General features: G+C 43.8%; 1 protein-coding gene across 15 annotated transcripts in view; it reads left to right on the forward strand.

Annotated features, from left to right (window-relative positions):
- Positions 1–17,600, forward strand: part of EIF4G3 (eukaryotic translation initiation factor 4 gamma 3) — a 401,491-nt gene that overhangs the window by 254,656 nt on the left and 129,235 nt on the right. For 14 of the 15 annotated variants that reach the window (XR_010923447.1, XR_010923446.1, XR_010923445.1 and 11 more), the window contains one exon: positions 5,728–6,540. Coding sequence is in view for 12 of the 15 variants with exons in the window: in XM_067566990.1 (XP_067423091.1) it covers positions 5,728–6,540 (813 nt within the window). In the remaining 3 variants the exon portion in view is untranslated. Of the gene's footprint in view, positions 1–5,727; positions 6,541–6,884; positions 7,959–17,600 lie in introns of those variants that run through there. The other variant, XM_067566991.1, reaches the window with a different exon arrangement.

The raw sequence follows: 17,600 nt of genomic DNA on the forward strand, positions 1-17,600 counted from the left end.
ATGGACAGGGTCAGCATAGCTATGTCGCTCGGATGCGTGTCATTTTTCATACCCCTGCGTGACTGTCAGTCTACATTTTAAGTGTAGACCAGGCCAGAGTGTAAACGGATTCAGTGCTGTCTGCCTGAGTGGAAGGCAGCTTGCAACAATAGCTTTGAAAGGTGTGAATTTCTCCATTCATCTCAATGTCATAATTATTAACATTAACAATCTCACTGGTGAATATGATCACATCCAGCTACTGTGTTTATCCCACAAACTATCTCCCACATCTCTTCAGGAGCCACAAGGTCTACATTTCTTGCTATCCAGCTGCACAAAGCTTCCCTTTGACAACATCTGTCATACAGTTATGAACATCAGTACAAAATTCTGCAGCATATGGCAACATTAGGAGTAGTGTAAAATAAATGAAATATTATAATAAATTAAATAACAGGAGATACTGTAGTGCTTGCATTATTTATTTTCATTCTGTAAGTACCCCATTTTTTTCACTTTCTCAGAAGCTGCTGTGGAATCTTCAGTCTGCTGCACTGGAATGCTGCAGAATACAGGAGATATATTGCTGCAGAATTTAGGTCAAGTTTGTCACAGAGTGCATAGGGCCATGTCTATGACTTTGTTGCAAAAGCTATGATTGAGCATGGAATCAGAGCTGCCACATTTCAGCCAAAGGTTGGAGAGATTCTACAGGTTCAGAGCATTGTTTGGAGTGTTGTTTTTTAAAAACCTCTCTCTAATATTTTTCAAAATCTTCTCCGTGTTCATTTTTTTAATATGTAGTTTGTTTTGGGGAAATGGAATAATATTGGAGAAAAAAGCAAAAAACAGCCCCCATACATTGTATCATAACTGCATATCAGTATTTGCAAGATGATGTGCAAAATCAGCATCATTGCTTCACTGGAAATGTTCATATCAGACCAACTTATGGGAAAACCTCAGCATTGTTTGTAGCCTAGATTCAGATAAACATTCTGAAGTATAGGTGAATACCCACTGAGATCTCATTCTTCCACCACACCCTGCAGATTTTGTCACCACAACCACCCTTGCTCCCAACAGCCCAGCTCCCTCCTACTGTTTTCTTGGGGGGACCTCTGGTGACTTACTCCCCCTATGTCTTTGAGATGGAGGATATAGCAGGCCTCTGTTCTGCTGAAATCTTCCAAATGCTTTCATCTCTTTTGTCTCCTCGGTTCCCCCACTTTCCTCTACCTGAAGTTCAGCTCTTCCTCCATTGCCTCCTCTCTGTCCCCAGAGGTACTCCTTCTTCCCCTCCAGTTTTCCCAATCTATGTTATGGGGAAAAAGTATCAGTAAGAGTACTTCTTCCAGTGATGGTCCTTATTGTATTCCACTGATGGTTGGACTCATGCAAAATACATCTGGAGCTGGAGCTTTCTAAAGTAGTAGTGTCCGTTGGTCTGCGCATGTATCCTTGTTCGGCCTCATGGTTTCGAAGTGTTAAAGGGCAGGGCGGACCGATCGCACCCTCAGTTCCTTCTCATGGTCCAAGTAGAAGCCTTTTCTATTCTCTCATCTCTTGTGACGCACTTTCTATAATACAGGGAAAAAAGACTGAGTTTTTTTTCGTGTATATAGTTAGTATTTTGGGTTTTTTTGTAGTTGTTTTGGGGATTTTAAGGACTTTGGGACACCATTTTGCTGGTTTTCTGCTTCTCCTAGCACCCACACCTGGGTGTTCTGGATTATGCCGATGACACCAAGGTTCAAAATCTGCGCTTTCTGCTCTTGTTCATTCTCGGTGAGTGATGAGCATCAATGCCCATTTAGGACATCATAATATACAGAAGAGCAAGGTCAAACTCAGAGGTGATTTAGAACATCAGTTTCCTAGAGATAAGAGAATTCAGGTGGGCTGTTCAGCACTTCTCTGATCATCTGAGAAAGGTGTATATCTTGATTTAATCAGAAAAACCTGATGAATGAGATAAGCCCCATAAAAGGGACTTGAAACACAAATGCAAGCTGGCTATACTGTCAGCAGGTAAACAATTCAGAGTAGTCCCTGAACCAAAGTGGACCTATTCACATTCAGTCAAAATGTGAAAATAAGGCCTTTCTTCATCAGAAAAGCAGACCCAGAGATCACTGGGAAAAGATGCTATGACTCAAGGAAGGTTGAATCTGCTTCTATATGCTTTCCCTCCTCTTCTGCTACTAGGAAGAGTAATACAAAAGATCAAGAAAGAGGAAGCTTTAGCCATTCTCATTATCCCAGACAAAATCTCCTTTTATTATCTGACAGTATGGCTGATGAATGGCTTTTCCTAAACAAGACTGAATATTTGTCTAAAATAATAAAGTTATTCTCCTAGCCTGCCATTGCCTTTTTTGCCTGCATGAAGGTAAGACCAAGCCCCAGAACCTCATCTAGCCTGTGTGTCTCTGATGGGAGAAGAGGTCAGTCCCAGAAGGGAAATCATTGGGTAATAAATTTTCCATTATCCTGGCTTGTATCTATTTTGAGGGAACATAATGCAATTTCAGAACTGTAGCACGGCAAAGCACAGTCAGAATTCACTATGGATCAGGGTGATTTAAATCACCAAGAAAATCATTGATTTAGATCAAGTTTCCCACTGATACTTCTTCACATATTTCTTAAACAATGGTGCAAATCTGAGCACTGAAACATGTGAATTTACAACTCAATACAGCATTTTACAACGTCTAGGAGGGTATATTTAGTGTAATTTTTTAGATAACTTGATTTTTACTAATTTAGGAAATAGTACGTAATACTCATTACCTGTGTCAAGCTGCAGATGCAGCAGCAGTACTTTAGGAATGGTAAGAACTAAATAACACACACAAACACAATAGCACTTTTATTTTATTAAACTAAATCTTAAATGTTACATAATTGTTTCACATTTGCAATTGTAGCAGTCTCCTGTGTTTCCAACTGACAGCTGTCCTTAAACATTTTTTTTTAATTTTCAAATGTTATTAACTCTAACAGACAAGACATCACAACACTAAACGTATGATTTCCTTAAAAAGATCGTGTCGTCTTACCCTCAGTATTGAGTGAGACTCTGTGCCCTCATATGGGTGTGTCTAGAGCTCATGAGCATGTGTTGGCACCAACAGTTCCGAGAGCCAAGAGAGTTTCAAAACTGCCTGTGCAAGTGGTGGGACCAGTCCCTGCATCACCCAGAGAGAAGGGATCATTTAACTTCTGCGCCAGCAGTTCCACACAATAAGAAGACCACCTCATAGGCCAATGCTTTCAGTCCAACCCACACCTGCATTGCTGACACTACCCAGAGACTGGAGTCCCTCCTGCTCTCTGCCCGCTAAGCCTAGATATGCCATTATCAAGGACATGGCAATCTACACTGATCTGGAGTTGCTGAATCTTTCAGATCCTATAGTTCCCAGGGATATTCCTACACCGAATACATACCAGTCTCTGGTTTCATCTACAATCTGTGGCATAGAAGCACCAACATCATCAGTGTGCTATTCGCCGGTTCCTTCCACCAGCCGACTTTCACAAGGCAGATGGTACTATCGGCTCCACTGGTGGAGTCAGAAGACTCTATTCATCCGATGAACTGGAAATGGTGACAGCAGATCATCCAGCAGTTCTGAGGCTAGAGAGGAGTCCTGAAAGGAGTCAGAGAACCCTCTTAGGTAGTATCTTGTCACTTCGTCAGAGCATATTACTCACCATAGGATCAATGGTACTTTCCACGAGGCCCTCCCTATATTCATATTATCCCACCTACTGGCCATGCTGGAGCTCCTGGGATCCTTATTCTAGATTGCTGGACTGCAATTTAGACAACGGTCACTTCCCAGAAAGGAGGCCTTTGGCCACTTCCTCTGTTTTACACCTTTCTATGAAAGTGGTCAATATAACGGCAATCACTTTTGCCAGGAGAATGGGTGAGCTCAGGGCTCTTATGGCAGTCCCTCCCTACATAGTGTTTCAAAGGGGTAAAGTGTCCTTGAGATTGCATCCCAAGTTCACCCCTCAGGTTCCCTCTGATTTTCACTTGGATCAAACTGTCCACTTTCTCTTTTTCCACCCAAAATCTCACATCAGCAAGGATGACAGAAGGTTCTAATCTATTTGCTGAGTGTCTGCATAGCTTTAGCCTTCTACTTGCAAAGGACAGAGCCCTTTGGGAAGTCTGAGACTTTGTTTCCAGCACCGAGCAAATGAAGGGAGAAGCAGTCTCTTTGTAAAGACCCTCCAGATAGATTTTGGGCTCCATCCTCCTTTGCTGTGAGCTTATGGAGTCCTTTCCCCACAGGCCATTTTGGTGGCTTCCCTGCAAGGAATTCCCCTTTTCGAAATCTGTAGAGTAGCAACTTGGGGCTCAGTACTCGCTTTTACTAGATATTATGCCTTGTTCAAGTTTCATGCATGGATTCCTCTATCTGTGATGCAGCATACTTCCTTACACCCTCCTCCTCCATGAGTACTGCTTGGGAGTCACCCACAGTAAACACCCTTAGAGACAGGCACTCAAAGACAAAAGGAAGGTTATTTACCTTATAGTAACTGGAGTTCTTTGAGCTGTGTGGTCCTTGTGGGATTTCATGACCCACCCTCCTTCCCCTCTGCTTGAATACTAATTTTATTCACTGGAGAGTAGGAACTGGAGAGGTGGTCAATGTACGCTGCTGCCCCTTATGCTGTTGGTTCAGAGCACAAAGAGATGTAGGGCACAGGTGTGGAACAACTGCTACTGAAAAATCTTCTGGTTTCAGGCATGTAGAGCACATGTGCAACCACAGTGAATAAGCATAGGGACCAATCAGTTCAAAGAACTCATTAATATAAGGTAATTCACCTTACTTTTCCCAACCCAGCCTGATCTCTTTCACTGGCATACCTCAAAAGGAAATAGAACCTCTCTTTAGTGGAAGCCAGACTTAAATTCCCTTCATTTTCAGTTTTACTTGTGATAAATATTAATTTTCACTTCTGGAATTTAAAACAAAAGTGTGATGATAGATTGTAATAAGTCTTTTCTGACATCCTGAAGGTCTGAGGAATTTAGAAACGTCATTTGACAAGTAAAAAAACCAAACTACATTATCTCACTTTTTAATAATAGCATGGTATTTTGCATCCTTAAAGCAATAAACAAATTACTAATCATCACAAAACTCTACTGAGGTAGGCAGAGTAGTGTTACCATTTTACGAATAGAGAACGCTAGCAGAGACAAGTTGTGACTTGTCCAAAGCCACAGAGGGAATCATTATTAGAATGAATTTCAGAATGTTGGAGTTTCTGGGTCTGAGTGTTACACGCAGTCCACTAACTTGCTCTGTCCTCTTATCTAGAATTTAATTTATATTTATTTTTGTTTTGTGCTTATTGTTGTTTTTAAGAAGAAGAGTCCTGTTTTGAGCAACAAAACCTCCGTATGGTTTCCAAAGTTAACAACAAATATGTCTTCCATAATTAAGGTTTCTGAGTATGCTTTGCTCAAGAGAAGTGTGATTTCTTGAAAAGACTTGTTCTTACAATCTCATTAAATATTAAGGTTCCCAGGTGAGTCTTGGTTCTCACTTTAGAATTAAAGGTTGCCTGCTTATGCAGTTCTTCTAATGAGCTCCTGGGATAATGGACAGAACACAGGGTGAGGCAATGAAAAGGACCCTAAGTATGACTAATTAAAGATAAATTGGTAAACTAATCTATCCTTGTAATGTTGTTGTTTTTCTTCCCCAGAAGAGAAGCCAAAACCAGATCCAGTACTAAAATCTCCTTCCCCAGTCCTCAGATCAGAGCCTAGTGGGGAGAAAAAAGATCAAGCTGGCCAGACATCTGAGGCTGCCTCATTGGAACCAACACCAGGACTGCTTCTTGCTGCATCACTGATCCCTGTTGCTCCTGTTGCAGTTGCTGCTGCTGCTGCTGTTGCTGTTTCTAGTAAATCTACATTCACAGGTGACTCAGAAGAGAGATGTGAACTAACTTCTGCGAAAGAGGAAACAATGCTTATATCCAGTGCCGCACCCTGCACAGAAGCATCAGACCTTTCACCAACAGAAGAGGCTGATGCTGATACAGAGTCTAGTAATGTAGCCTCTAGTGATATTCTGGTGACTGCTAGTACTAATCTAATTAATGAAATGAATGGAGTTAGTGAAAAAGTAACCAGTACAGACAGCATAGCAGAAGTAGTTCTGCAGGAGGTTGCACCATTGACTGTTGAATTGGAGATATTGGATGTCCCTCCTTCAGAAGTGGAAAGTTTGCCATCTTCCATTGCTCTTTCCACTGCTCCTTCTCCTCCTCCAACTCCTCCTGTTCCTGTTGCTGCTGCTGTTACCATTACAACTCCTCCTTCCCCTCCTCCTTCCCCCACTCCTCTTCCACCTCCTGTTGTTCAGGGAGATTTAGATGGAGAAGAGAGCTCAAGAACTACCCTTAATGAAGTTGTAAAAGATACTCAAAAGAAAGAAGGAATGGAAGCAGATGGGCAACCAGAAGAAAATGCAGAGAATCGGAGTTTAAACTCCAGGAAGAGCCCTATACCAGGTAAGTGCTTGACATTATGGTCCAGCATGCATTAAACTTGAGGATAGAGGGAAAGGGGGGCGATTTGGGTACAATTTTTAATCAGTCTTGTTCCTTCACCTCCCATCCCACCCCCCGGATCTAGCATGTACCAAATCACCACTGGTTTAATCAGAGAATGCTAATCCTTAATTAATAAGCACATCTAGAAAAACTAATAAAGTTATTACTGTTTGTTATAATATATAACTCTGATCTTCATATAAAGGATAGATTATTAGCTGTTCCATAAGAATATGTTGTTTATTAAATACATTCTAGGATTTGTTCATTTCATATCAGCTACTGGTTTATTTTGTTTCAAGGGGGGCAGGAGACAGAACAGCACCCCTTATCTTTCCAGCCAGGAAACCTGAAAGACATCACTCTCGTTCTGTCTAACATCAGCTGGCTGGCTGAACAACCTGCTCCTTTTGATTTGTCAGCACCAAAATCAGCTTTATATTCATCAGTCCTTGAAATCGAGAGTGAAACTTTTGAGCAAGCTATTTTTGAAATTTTGCGTTATGGACAATAATAACAAATAAAATGATATTTCTGAAAGTGATAAATGAATTCGACATTTCTATGCTTTGGGTGGCTGAAATGCCAAGTGTAACACATTAGATCTACCCATGCTAAATTAACAGTACATCCATTTTCCACTACAATAGTAATGTAGCAATATACCCTATCACGTAAGTAAAATGTTCTTTCCTGCTCAAGAGACTTTATTCCTGGGTTTAAAAAACCCCCACACTATACAGAGTAGTGCAGGAAGCTTGAAAGTTGTTTATGAATTATTTTAAACCCAGAATTTAGATGCAAAACTTCTGTAATTACTTTTAAAGCCTGAATATTTTCTCCAAGACCTGTTAGCTACATTTGGTTTAAACTTTCGTATGTGGAAGGTCATTGCTTCTGAAAACCTAAAGTGTGGGAAATTTGTGAATCAGAGGATTATTGCATTTACCTATTCTAAGATATGTAATGTTGGATATAATGTATGCATAGGTTTGTTTAATAGTTAACAGGACCAAATGTTAAAGCACCTAAGTATGTTATTTCCATTAATCCACAGTGCTTACTGCAGGTTGTTTTTTTGCCGGGATTGGGGGTTAATTGTGTAAAATATTCTTTACATATAACTGAAAAAAAATTGTTCATTTTTTGTTATTGAAGAACAAGAGGAAAGGAGAAGAAATTAAAACATTTTCTGATGTTACAAATGATTTTTTCCCATATCATAATTATTTTAAAGACTGCCTGCCTGAAACCTATAGAGCCAGATTCTGCCTTTGGATGAGCAAATATGGCTTCCATTTGACTTCAGTGAAGTATCCGAGGGCAAAATTTTACCTTGTATTTTGATTAAGCTTTCAGTATTTACTTTCCACTTCTAAACCTCTTCTTCTGCACTGGTCCTACTGCTACTTTCAGAAGAGTTTCAGTCACAGATAGACCACTTCAGCTTTCAAGTTTTAGGCATCAGAAGTTCCTAAGGGGTTCTAAAACCTGTTAGATACAGAGACAAAGTGAACTTGGACAGGAAAAAATAATTGTGATTTTCTATCTCTTTATATTTTACCCTTTCCCAAATGCATGTAATGGCATTAATTAATTACATCTACTGTATTATTTTCTGATATTAAGTTACTTCAGTGAAAAGCTGTGAGATGATTAGTGGAAAATTATGCCATATACATGTAAATAACTTCCATGCTGGATCTAAACAGGCTCTTCACTATTCATATTGCATCAGATACTTTTCAGTTAATAATTTTCTTCTGCCTTCTCATGTTTTAAATTTTTCACTGCTCTTGCAATAAGAGTGCTCTCTCAATCTAAGCCACTTCATAACACACATTTAATTTCTTTATTGGTTCAACAGAGGAATAGAACTACTTGTGTAAGAAACAATTTATATGACCAGGTCCTAAATTATAGGGTTCTAGTTTGCTTTTAAATGTACTATAATTTAAACTCTAAAATTTTATATGCAACGTTTTGGTTTTCTAATTATGAAGATTTTAATTTTAATTCTTTAATTTCATTATTGATAAATAGCTCAACCATAGTCTCTGAAAAAATGCTTTTAGCAATAAGGAAAAAAGTATTTCCCGGGCTTTGTATAATTTTTCTTGATGTTCTGATTGATATTAAAAGCATGCTATTTAAAGGAAAGTGAAATACTATCCAGGCTAGTCTTTTATATTCTTAACAGTCCTTGTGACTTAGTACTAATGAAGTGTAACTGTATTGCATTTCTCAGCTCCAAATATTTGGATTTATAATTGTCCTCAGAGAGGAATGAGAGATTTAATAAAGTAAATAAGATAATTCTTTACACATGCGTCCTTTTAGGACAGTCTTCAGAAGGATTCCTGCAGCCAGCTAGGGTTTGTAGTTTCCAGAAAGTGGGCTTAACTATGAATTTCAGGTTTCTATGACATTTTAACTACAAAAGACAGATGCTGAACAGAACAAAAACATAACGAGTTGTGTTATTTTTCCTGAGTTAAAGGTTAGGAGGCTTGTTAGAAATAATCAAATAGGTTGTCCCGGGGGTGGATTGGGGAGACAGAACCCTTTATTGCCTGCTCGTTCCACCTCGATGCCGCGAGTGAGCAACAAAGGGTTACTTTACAATTCTTTTATCCATAACAGTATGTAAATGTATACATTTTCAGCAACTCCCCATAGACCCTTACTTGGTTACATTAACACCTATAAAATGAATATTAACAACTACATAATGAATATACTTATACCCGCCCCTGTTTGTTGTTTACAGGATTACCATACAGAGGTCAGGCACATCATCTTAAAACCTATAAATTTTACACTAACATTCTTTGAAGTAAAGGCATGCCGGGGGGAAGGAAGATAATGCTTTCTTCCCACCAAGGCCTTGCACAGAAACAGCAATAGGTATTTTATTAACTTCATTCCCAGCACAGATGGACAGGAAGGGAGGAGAAGAAGAGAAATAACAAACTCTAACTAAAATTCACACAATTAACAGAAACAAGGTTTGCCCTTGCCTTGACCTCGTTCCCTGTAATTTAGGCCTGACCACTTGTCCAGCTTTTAACTCTTTTTTCTCCTACAAGGCTGTTTTTGATCTCTGGAAATGAGGTAGAAATGGGAATCAAAATTTTTTATGTGCTTTGATTTTTAATGCTCAGAACAGTATGTCTTATAAATATTTACTTATTACACATCAGATTAATTATCTACATGTCCTGGCATGAAATCATACTACTTTATTCCCTTAATGTTATCAGCTCTCATAAAGCAAGCCTGATTTCAACTGGAGACTTTTCAGAATAATCTAATTGTTTCAGGAAGTGGTGTAGGTGGCAGTCATTACTGAGTTAGTATTGAACTGATCCCTCAGTGTGATGCTAGGGGGCACCGTGTTGTAGGAAGTGCTGTCTTTTGGAGGAGGCATGAAATCTTCAGTTAAAACTCTAATGGTGCTCTTTGCAAAAGCAAATGTATTAGGTCTTCTTCCCTGGCAGAATTCCAGTTTTCATATTTATATTCCGACCTAACTAAAATTTCCCATGTGATTTTGGTATGAATTATGCACTTCTTACTCAAAATTGTTGGGTAGTGTTGCTAGTGCTCTGTTCAGTGTATGCTTCATTCTGTATCAGAGGTGACTTCATTTCAGTGATGGGTGAAATTGTTTATCCATATACCAGTGTATTATGTAGACCACTTTGGGAGCAATTCTTCTGTGTGGAAAGCACTCTGTAAATGTGAGGTAATATTGCATTCAAACAAAATTGTGCAATGTTTGATGGAGCAGACATTTATATAGTTCAGACCACAAGAATTTTCATATTAACATCAATATTGTGCAGTTCTACATTATAATGGAAGAAAAAGAAAAGTGCCTTACTAGTAGAAAGAGACCTAGGTTGAAATCTGGACTCTTTGAAGTCATAAGAATCCTACCATTTAGTTCAGTGATGCTTGGATTTCAACCCTATGCTTTAATAAGAGGAAAGAATCTATGTAGTAGTATTCTTAATGGGATTTCTCTGGTGACTGTTGTAGGGAGCTGGTGAAAGAATACTTATTACATAAGTTGAGCTATTGTTTTTGTTACATAAGGGAGAACACTGTTGTCTTAAAGCCTGAATAGCTGATTTGGACTAGTTTAAAGCAATAATATTTTTGTTTTTGTTTTAATTTTTTCAAATACAATAAATATACCAAAATACCAGTTTCATCATAATACACTAAGTAAAGAAAGAGGCTTAGGATAAAGGGGGTCTAAGGTATTTTCTGGGTCTACAGTAATCATAGATTTCTAAAAAGTTAATCCAAAATTGTTTTGAATTTTTTGGACATTCCCTTTCTGCAGAATGTCAGTTGTTCATTAACTGCGAGGTCAGTCATATCACTGAGCCAGGCATCAACATTTGGTGGGGATTGACTTCTCAGTTTTTGGAGGATTAATTTTGTAGCAACCAAAGCTGGACATTGGGACCATGCCACCTTGTAACCAGGAAATCTCCAGGTATCAGGAATATATCCAAGAATGAAACGTAATGGGAAGGGCTCTATCTTAGCATCCAATGTCTGATTGGTCCTTTGACTCACCTCATACCAGAAATTCTTGATATAGGAGCACTCCAAAACATATAAGTTAATATAGCACCGAGGGAGTTACATTTCCAACAGAAATCAGCATTTATGTGGCCCATTACCATTAGCCAACATGGGGACCATTGTATTCAAAAACATGTCTTTTGGTGAATAAGCCATAATGTCAAGTCTATAGTTGCTTTTTAAGCATCAGATACAATTTTATTCCACGGGGTCAGATAGTTTGGGTATCCAAATCTATTCCTCACAACTCTGAAATTATCAATCTTTGGCAGAGTGCTTTGGGTCAGAAAATTGTATAAGGATACCACTGGCTTAGTAGATCTAGGAGGGTTCCTGTAAAATAATAAAAGTTCTGAAGCTTTCAATGCTTCCGGTCCAAATACATTCGTAAGTAAATGCTTTAACTCTGGGTTGTCCAAGCTACGGCCCGCAGGCCAGAGTCCAGCCTACCGAAGGCTGCTATCTGGCCTGCCAGGTGCAGCAGCAGCCCCTCCACCCCGGAGCTGGATGAGTACAGCAGTAGCCCCTCCCCTCCAAGCTGGCAGGGCACATCAGCAGCCCTCCCTCCCCCCCAGCTGACTGGGCACAGCAGCAGACCCTCCCCTCCAGCCCCATGCTGGCCAGCCGGCTGGGTGTGCAGCTGCATCACCTCCAGCTCCAAGCTGGCCGAGCACAGCAGTAGCCCCTCCCTTCCAGCCCTGAGCCAGCGGGGTGCAGCAGCAGCCCCTCCAGCCCCTAGCAAGCAGGGCACATCAGCGCCTTCCCCAGCTGGCCAGGAGCAGCAGTAGACCCTCCCCTCCAGCCCCTGCCGGCCGGGTGCAGAAGCAATTCCTCCACTCCTGAGCCAGTCCCAGCAGCCCCTCCCCTCCAGCCCTGAGCCCCCTCCACTCCCAAGCCAGGGGGGCGTAGAAGCCCTCCCAAGCCAGTGGGGCGCAGCATCAGCTCCACCTCAGCCAGGCGGGTGGAGGACTAGCACCTCCCCTCCAGCCTCTTTGAGCTCACTGGCCCCCTGAGTGAAAAAAAATTGCAGTGTGGCCCCTCACATGAAAAGGTTGGACACCCCTGCTTTAACTAGAGATATTTCCATGCTCATGAGCAGGGCAAGCCAAATTGTTGCTGAACATCTACAAATCACAGGTTTAGAAGGAATCGGAAGGGTCATCTAGTTCAAGGTGCAGGATTTGTTGTGTCTAAATCATTCAAGACAGATGGCTATCCAACCTCCTTTTGAAAATCTCCACTGGAGGAGCTTCCACAATATCCCTAGACAGTCTATTTCATTGTCCTACTGTTCTTACAGTTAGGAAGTTTTTCCTGAGATTTAATCTAAATCTGCCATGCTGTAGTTTGAACCCATTTTCTCTTGTCCTACCCTCTGTGACAACTTTTCTCCATCTTTTTATGTCAGCCTTTCAAGTCTTTGAAGATCGCTATAATGTCCCCCCTCAATCTCCTCTTTGCCAAACAAAACATACCCAGTTCCTTCAGCCTTTGCTCGTATGATTTGCATTCCATCCCTTTGATCATCTTTGTCTCTCGCCTCTGGATCCCTTCAGTATATTGGTGACCAAAATTGGACACCGTACTCCATCTGAGTCCTAACAAGTACCAAGTAGAATAGTACTATCACTTCCCGTGACTTGCATGCTGTTCCTTTGTTAATGCAACCTAAAACTGTTTTTGCTTTTTTTGCAACAACATTGCACTGCTGACTCGTGTTGAGATTTGATTCACCAGAGCTCCCAGATCCTTCTCAGTAGTGCTGCTGCCAAGCCTCCATTCTGTATCTGTGCATTTGTTTTTTCTTCTCTAAATGTAGTACTTTACATTTGTCTTTGTTGAATTTCATTTTGTTGTCTATAGCTCAGTTCTCCAATTTATCAAGATCCCTCTGAATTTTAGCTGTGTTCTTCATAGTGTTGGCAACCCCCCCAGCTTTGTGTCATCTGCAGATTTGATCAATATGCTCTCTGTTTCTACATGGTTTAAATTGATCATTGTCAGTTAGCTGCAACACAGTCATAATTTCTCTATCCATCTAATCCCTCCACATCAAGGTTTTGCCACCATATTTAAGGATAAGATTGCTCCATAGTACAGTGTCAAGATGGAAAAATTGTTGGAAGCAGAACTTTCTCACCAAGTTTAACCAAGCTTGCCTCAGCCATTATTTTGGGAGTTCTAGAGCTATCACATCTATAATAATTTTATCCTACAAGGCCTGAAAGCAGGGGAGGTTATACCAATTCTCATTCAGTCTGAACCCAAGATAGGCTCTGTGCGGTCATATCTAACTACCACAAAGATGCCTGGCTTGACAAAAAAGAGAGATGATAATTTTCCAGGTTGGGAAAACAAAATCCTCACAGATACAGGGGGAGCTGTAATTTGGTCAGAGTTAATCTACATTCTTCTTTGAGTGCTTGCTCATGTCCATTCCATTATAGGTGTGTGCACACCTCCGTGCATGGCTACTAGAACTTTTTTCCCGTTAGACCCTGTAGGGCTGGCTCCGGCTTCCCTGGAGCCCCACGCACATGCCGTGATAAATGAGGCGCTGCCGGCCCTACGCCCCCTCAGTTCCTTCTTTCCTCCCGTGACGGTTGCTGGAACTATCCTTGCTTGCCTTGCAATTGGTAATTCCCCTTGTTCTGGACTTTGTTTTTTATGTTACTTATCCTTAGATAGCTTAGTTAAGTAGTTGTTAACAGTGGTAGTTAGAAACTTAAAGTAGTCCTGGCTGGGATTTAGCCGAGACCAGTGTATGCCCCAGTCACCGGGCGTCAAACCGTGAGCCTCATGTGGGAAGGCTTTCCTGCTCAGTGACCCCCACAACAGCTGCCTGAAGTGTTTGGGGGAAGCCCACCGTAAGGATAAGTGTAAGATCTGCAAGGCTTTCAAACCAAGGACTCAAAAGGACAGAGAAATCCATTTGAAAGCCTTGCTTATGGAGGCAGCACTTTACCCGGCCTCCGAGCCGACCCGCTCCATCTCGATACCAAATGTGAGGTCGGTACAGAGTGCACCATCGGCACTGACCGCTACCCGGCACCACGCCGCTTCCCCGGCGCAGAAGAAGAAGAGGAAGCAGCGTGGGGAACGTGGACACTGCCCCGTCACCGTCGAAACGGGCGGGGTTGAGCACCGAGCCGCACCTAGGTTGGCCCATGGAGATCATGTCTCCGGAGCCAGTGTCTCCAGTCAGGGAGCTTCCCCCGACTCCTGGGAGTGGGGGACCCCCTCTGACCCTGCCAGCACTGTTGACACTGGAGGCCTTGCCTCCGCCGTCTCCGCTGAGGGAGAAGGGGCTGGTGTTGCTGGGGAAATCTGCATTGGGTCCCCCTGAGTGGCTGAGGAGATCCCTGGTATGGGGAGAAAGATCTCCCGCTGGACGGTCACCTAGGGTGGAGCAGCCCAGCTTCCCAGAAGTCGTTCCAGGTCGGGGTCATGGGACTGACCTGCACTGATACGGGACGCAAATTCTCCCTCTCGACACCAACGTCGCTCCCCGGCACTGGGAGCAGCTCATGCCAGGAGACAGTACCAGTCGAGGTCGTCCTCCGGGCGCTGCTCCACAGATGGTTCCGTTCCCGCTCCCCGGCACTGAAGAGTTCTCCTGCACTGATGTGGTGCAAAACCCGGTCGTCGGAGGAAATCCCAGCACCGAGGAGTTGGCCTGCACCAAGGCGGCATAGAACCTGGTCGTCGAAGATGAACTTGGTACCGAGGAGTTCGCCCAAACTGAGGAGGTGCTGAACCCAGTCGCCGAAAGCCAATATGGAGCCAAGAGGCAACCAGTGCCAAAAGTTGTTGGCACCGAGACGATGCTCCGGTACATTTAGCTCCTCAGAGCGCGACCCTGCACACCAGCACCATTCACGGCACCGAAGGCATCCCTCATCGTCATCGAGGTTGACGGTGTTGAGAGGGCATTCTCCAGATAGGCAGAGCGCTCGTGACTTGGAACACTGCTCCCCCCCGACTCGGTAATGCAGGGTGAGAGCCTCGGACTCTGAAGCTACTTCAGGGTCTTCTCGGAGAGGGAGGGGAGGTAGTCGTCAGGCAAGCTGCCATCAACAGAAGGTGACAGAGCCCCGATGCAGATAGCCCCCGGATGGCCTCAAGGGCAGTGGCCACCCCAATGGCCTTTTTGGGGCCCCTGGGTTTTCCTGGTGAGGCCGGGACCCCAATCTTTTAAGTCCTCAGGGGTACAATCATTGCTTTCGCTACTGGGGAAGGCCCATCACCTACCCCATGGATGATGATTTGGACCCACAGGAGGGGACCTCTGGGTACCGCTCGTTGACAAGAAGGAGCGCCACCTCAGGCTGCACCCCTTCAATCCTCCTCCTCCTTGCTGGACGAAGCAGTCTCCCAAGACCACTCAGCACCACTATATGATTTCAGGGCGCACTGGGAGCTGCTCAAAAGAGTTGTCACCAACTTGGGGCTGGAGGTGGAGGAACTAAAAGGGGTTACAGACAGTCTCTTCAGTGTGCTGGCGGCGGCTGCCCCAGCTCAAGTAGCCCTCCCCATCCATAAAGGGATCCTCAAAATAGTGAAGGCCCTGTGGCAAACTCCTTCTTCGGTGGCCTCGATGTCTAAGGCAGCCGAGAAGAAATATTACATCCCGGCCAAAGGGTTTGAGTATCTGTTTATCCACCCCTCCCCTGAGACTCTGGAGGTCGACACTGCCAATCAGAGGGATAGGGAGAAGCAGCCGGGGTCTACTCCCAAAAACAAGGACAACAAGAAATTGGACTTGTTCGGGAGAAAAATTTATTCTATGGCAAGCCTACAGTTTAGGATTGCTAACCAGCAGGGATTCGCTGAGACACTTTGCTGAGGCCCTGCCCCAGGACCAGGCCCTAGACTTTAATACGATCATGGAAGAGGGTACCATGGTAGCTAGAGCAGCACTCCAGGCATCTTCGGCGGGCAGGGCTCTAGCCTCCACCATCTGCATGCAAAGGTGCTTATGGCTCCAGTCCTCCGGGCTGTCCCAAGAGGTTCAGCAGTCCATCCAGGACCTTCCCTTTGATGGGTCGGCCTTGTTTTCAGACCAGACTGATGCTAAGTTGCACAGTCTGAAGGACTCAAGACCTACGCTTCGCTCCCTGGGCCTTTACACGCCTCAGTCTTCTAAGCGTCAGTCACGTCCCCAAGCACAGCAGCAGCAAAGATTCCAAACTCAGCTGTTCCCATCCTATATACAACGGGACAGAAATAGGGGGACCTAGGAAACATAATCTGCCCCCAACTTCCTCCTCAGCCCCCCAGCAGGGGTCCTCCAGGCGGTCAGGCAACCAAAGGAGGCACTGTTGATGGTGCGCCCAAGGGTGGCGCCCCAACCGTTCTCTTGGATCCATCCTGTCCCTTTTTTAATCGCCTAGCTCCCTTCCACTCCGAGTGGGCCAAAATTACTTTGGAACGCTGGGTCCTTGGTATAGTTTCGGTGGGCTATGCCCTCCAGTTTGCCTCACTTCCCCCAAACAACCCTTCCCCTCCATCCCTCTTCAGGGACCCCTCTCATGAGCAACTCCTCATACAGGAAGTGGAGACCCTCCTCAGCCTGGAAGCAGTGGAAAAGGTCCCCCAGGGCATGGTGGGGAAAGGGTTCCGTTTGAGGTACTTCCTCATTCCCAAAGTGAAAGGGGGTCTAAGTCCCATATTAGACTGCGTTGTCTCAACAAATATATCAAGAATCTCAAATTTTGCATGGTCTCCCTAGTTTCCATAATTCCTTCCCTAGATCCAGGAGACTGGTATGCCGCCCTCGATCTCAAGGATGCATATTTCCACATATCTGTCCTCCCCAGCCACAGGCGCTTCCTTCGCTTCATGGTGGCTGACTCCCACTACTAGTTCACAGCCTTATCCTTTGGCCTCTCTTCGGCCCCGAGGGTGTTCACCAAATGCATAGTGGTAGTGGCTGCGCACCTGAGATGAAAAGGTACACACATTTTCCCATATCTGGACACTTGGCTAATCAGGGGTAGGTCCAGGTCCCAAGTGCAGAACAACGTGACCCTCACTTGCTCTACATGCTGCAGGCTGGGCCTGTTTATAAACAAACAGAAGTCCACGTTAAACCCAGTGCAGCGCATAGAGTTCATTGGAGCTATCCTGGATGCTTCCCAGGCCAGAGCCTTCCTGCCCCAGCCACACTTCGAGGCAATAGTCTCCATTATCACCCAATGCCCCATGATGACAGCCAGGCATTGCCTGCAGCTGTTAGGTCACATGGCGGCCTGCACCTATGTGATGAGACTCGCTCATCTGAAGCTCAGACTGCTTCAGGCATGGCTGGCCTCTGTGTATGTCCCGAGCAGACACCCTCTGGATCGGGTGGTCATAGTTCCCCCGCCCATCCTAACCTCCATAGACTGGTGGAGGACCCCCGGGCAGTGCTGAAG

Source organism: Emydura macquarii, unplaced genomic scaffold (genome assembly GCF_026122565.2).
Source record: "Emydura macquarii macquarii isolate MOO-44397 ecotype Brisbane River unplaced genomic scaffold, CSIRO-AGI_Emac_v2 contig_2768, whole genome shotgun sequence".
NCBI classification, from domain to species: Eukaryota; Metazoa; Chordata; order Testudines; family Chelidae; genus Emydura; species Emydura macquarii.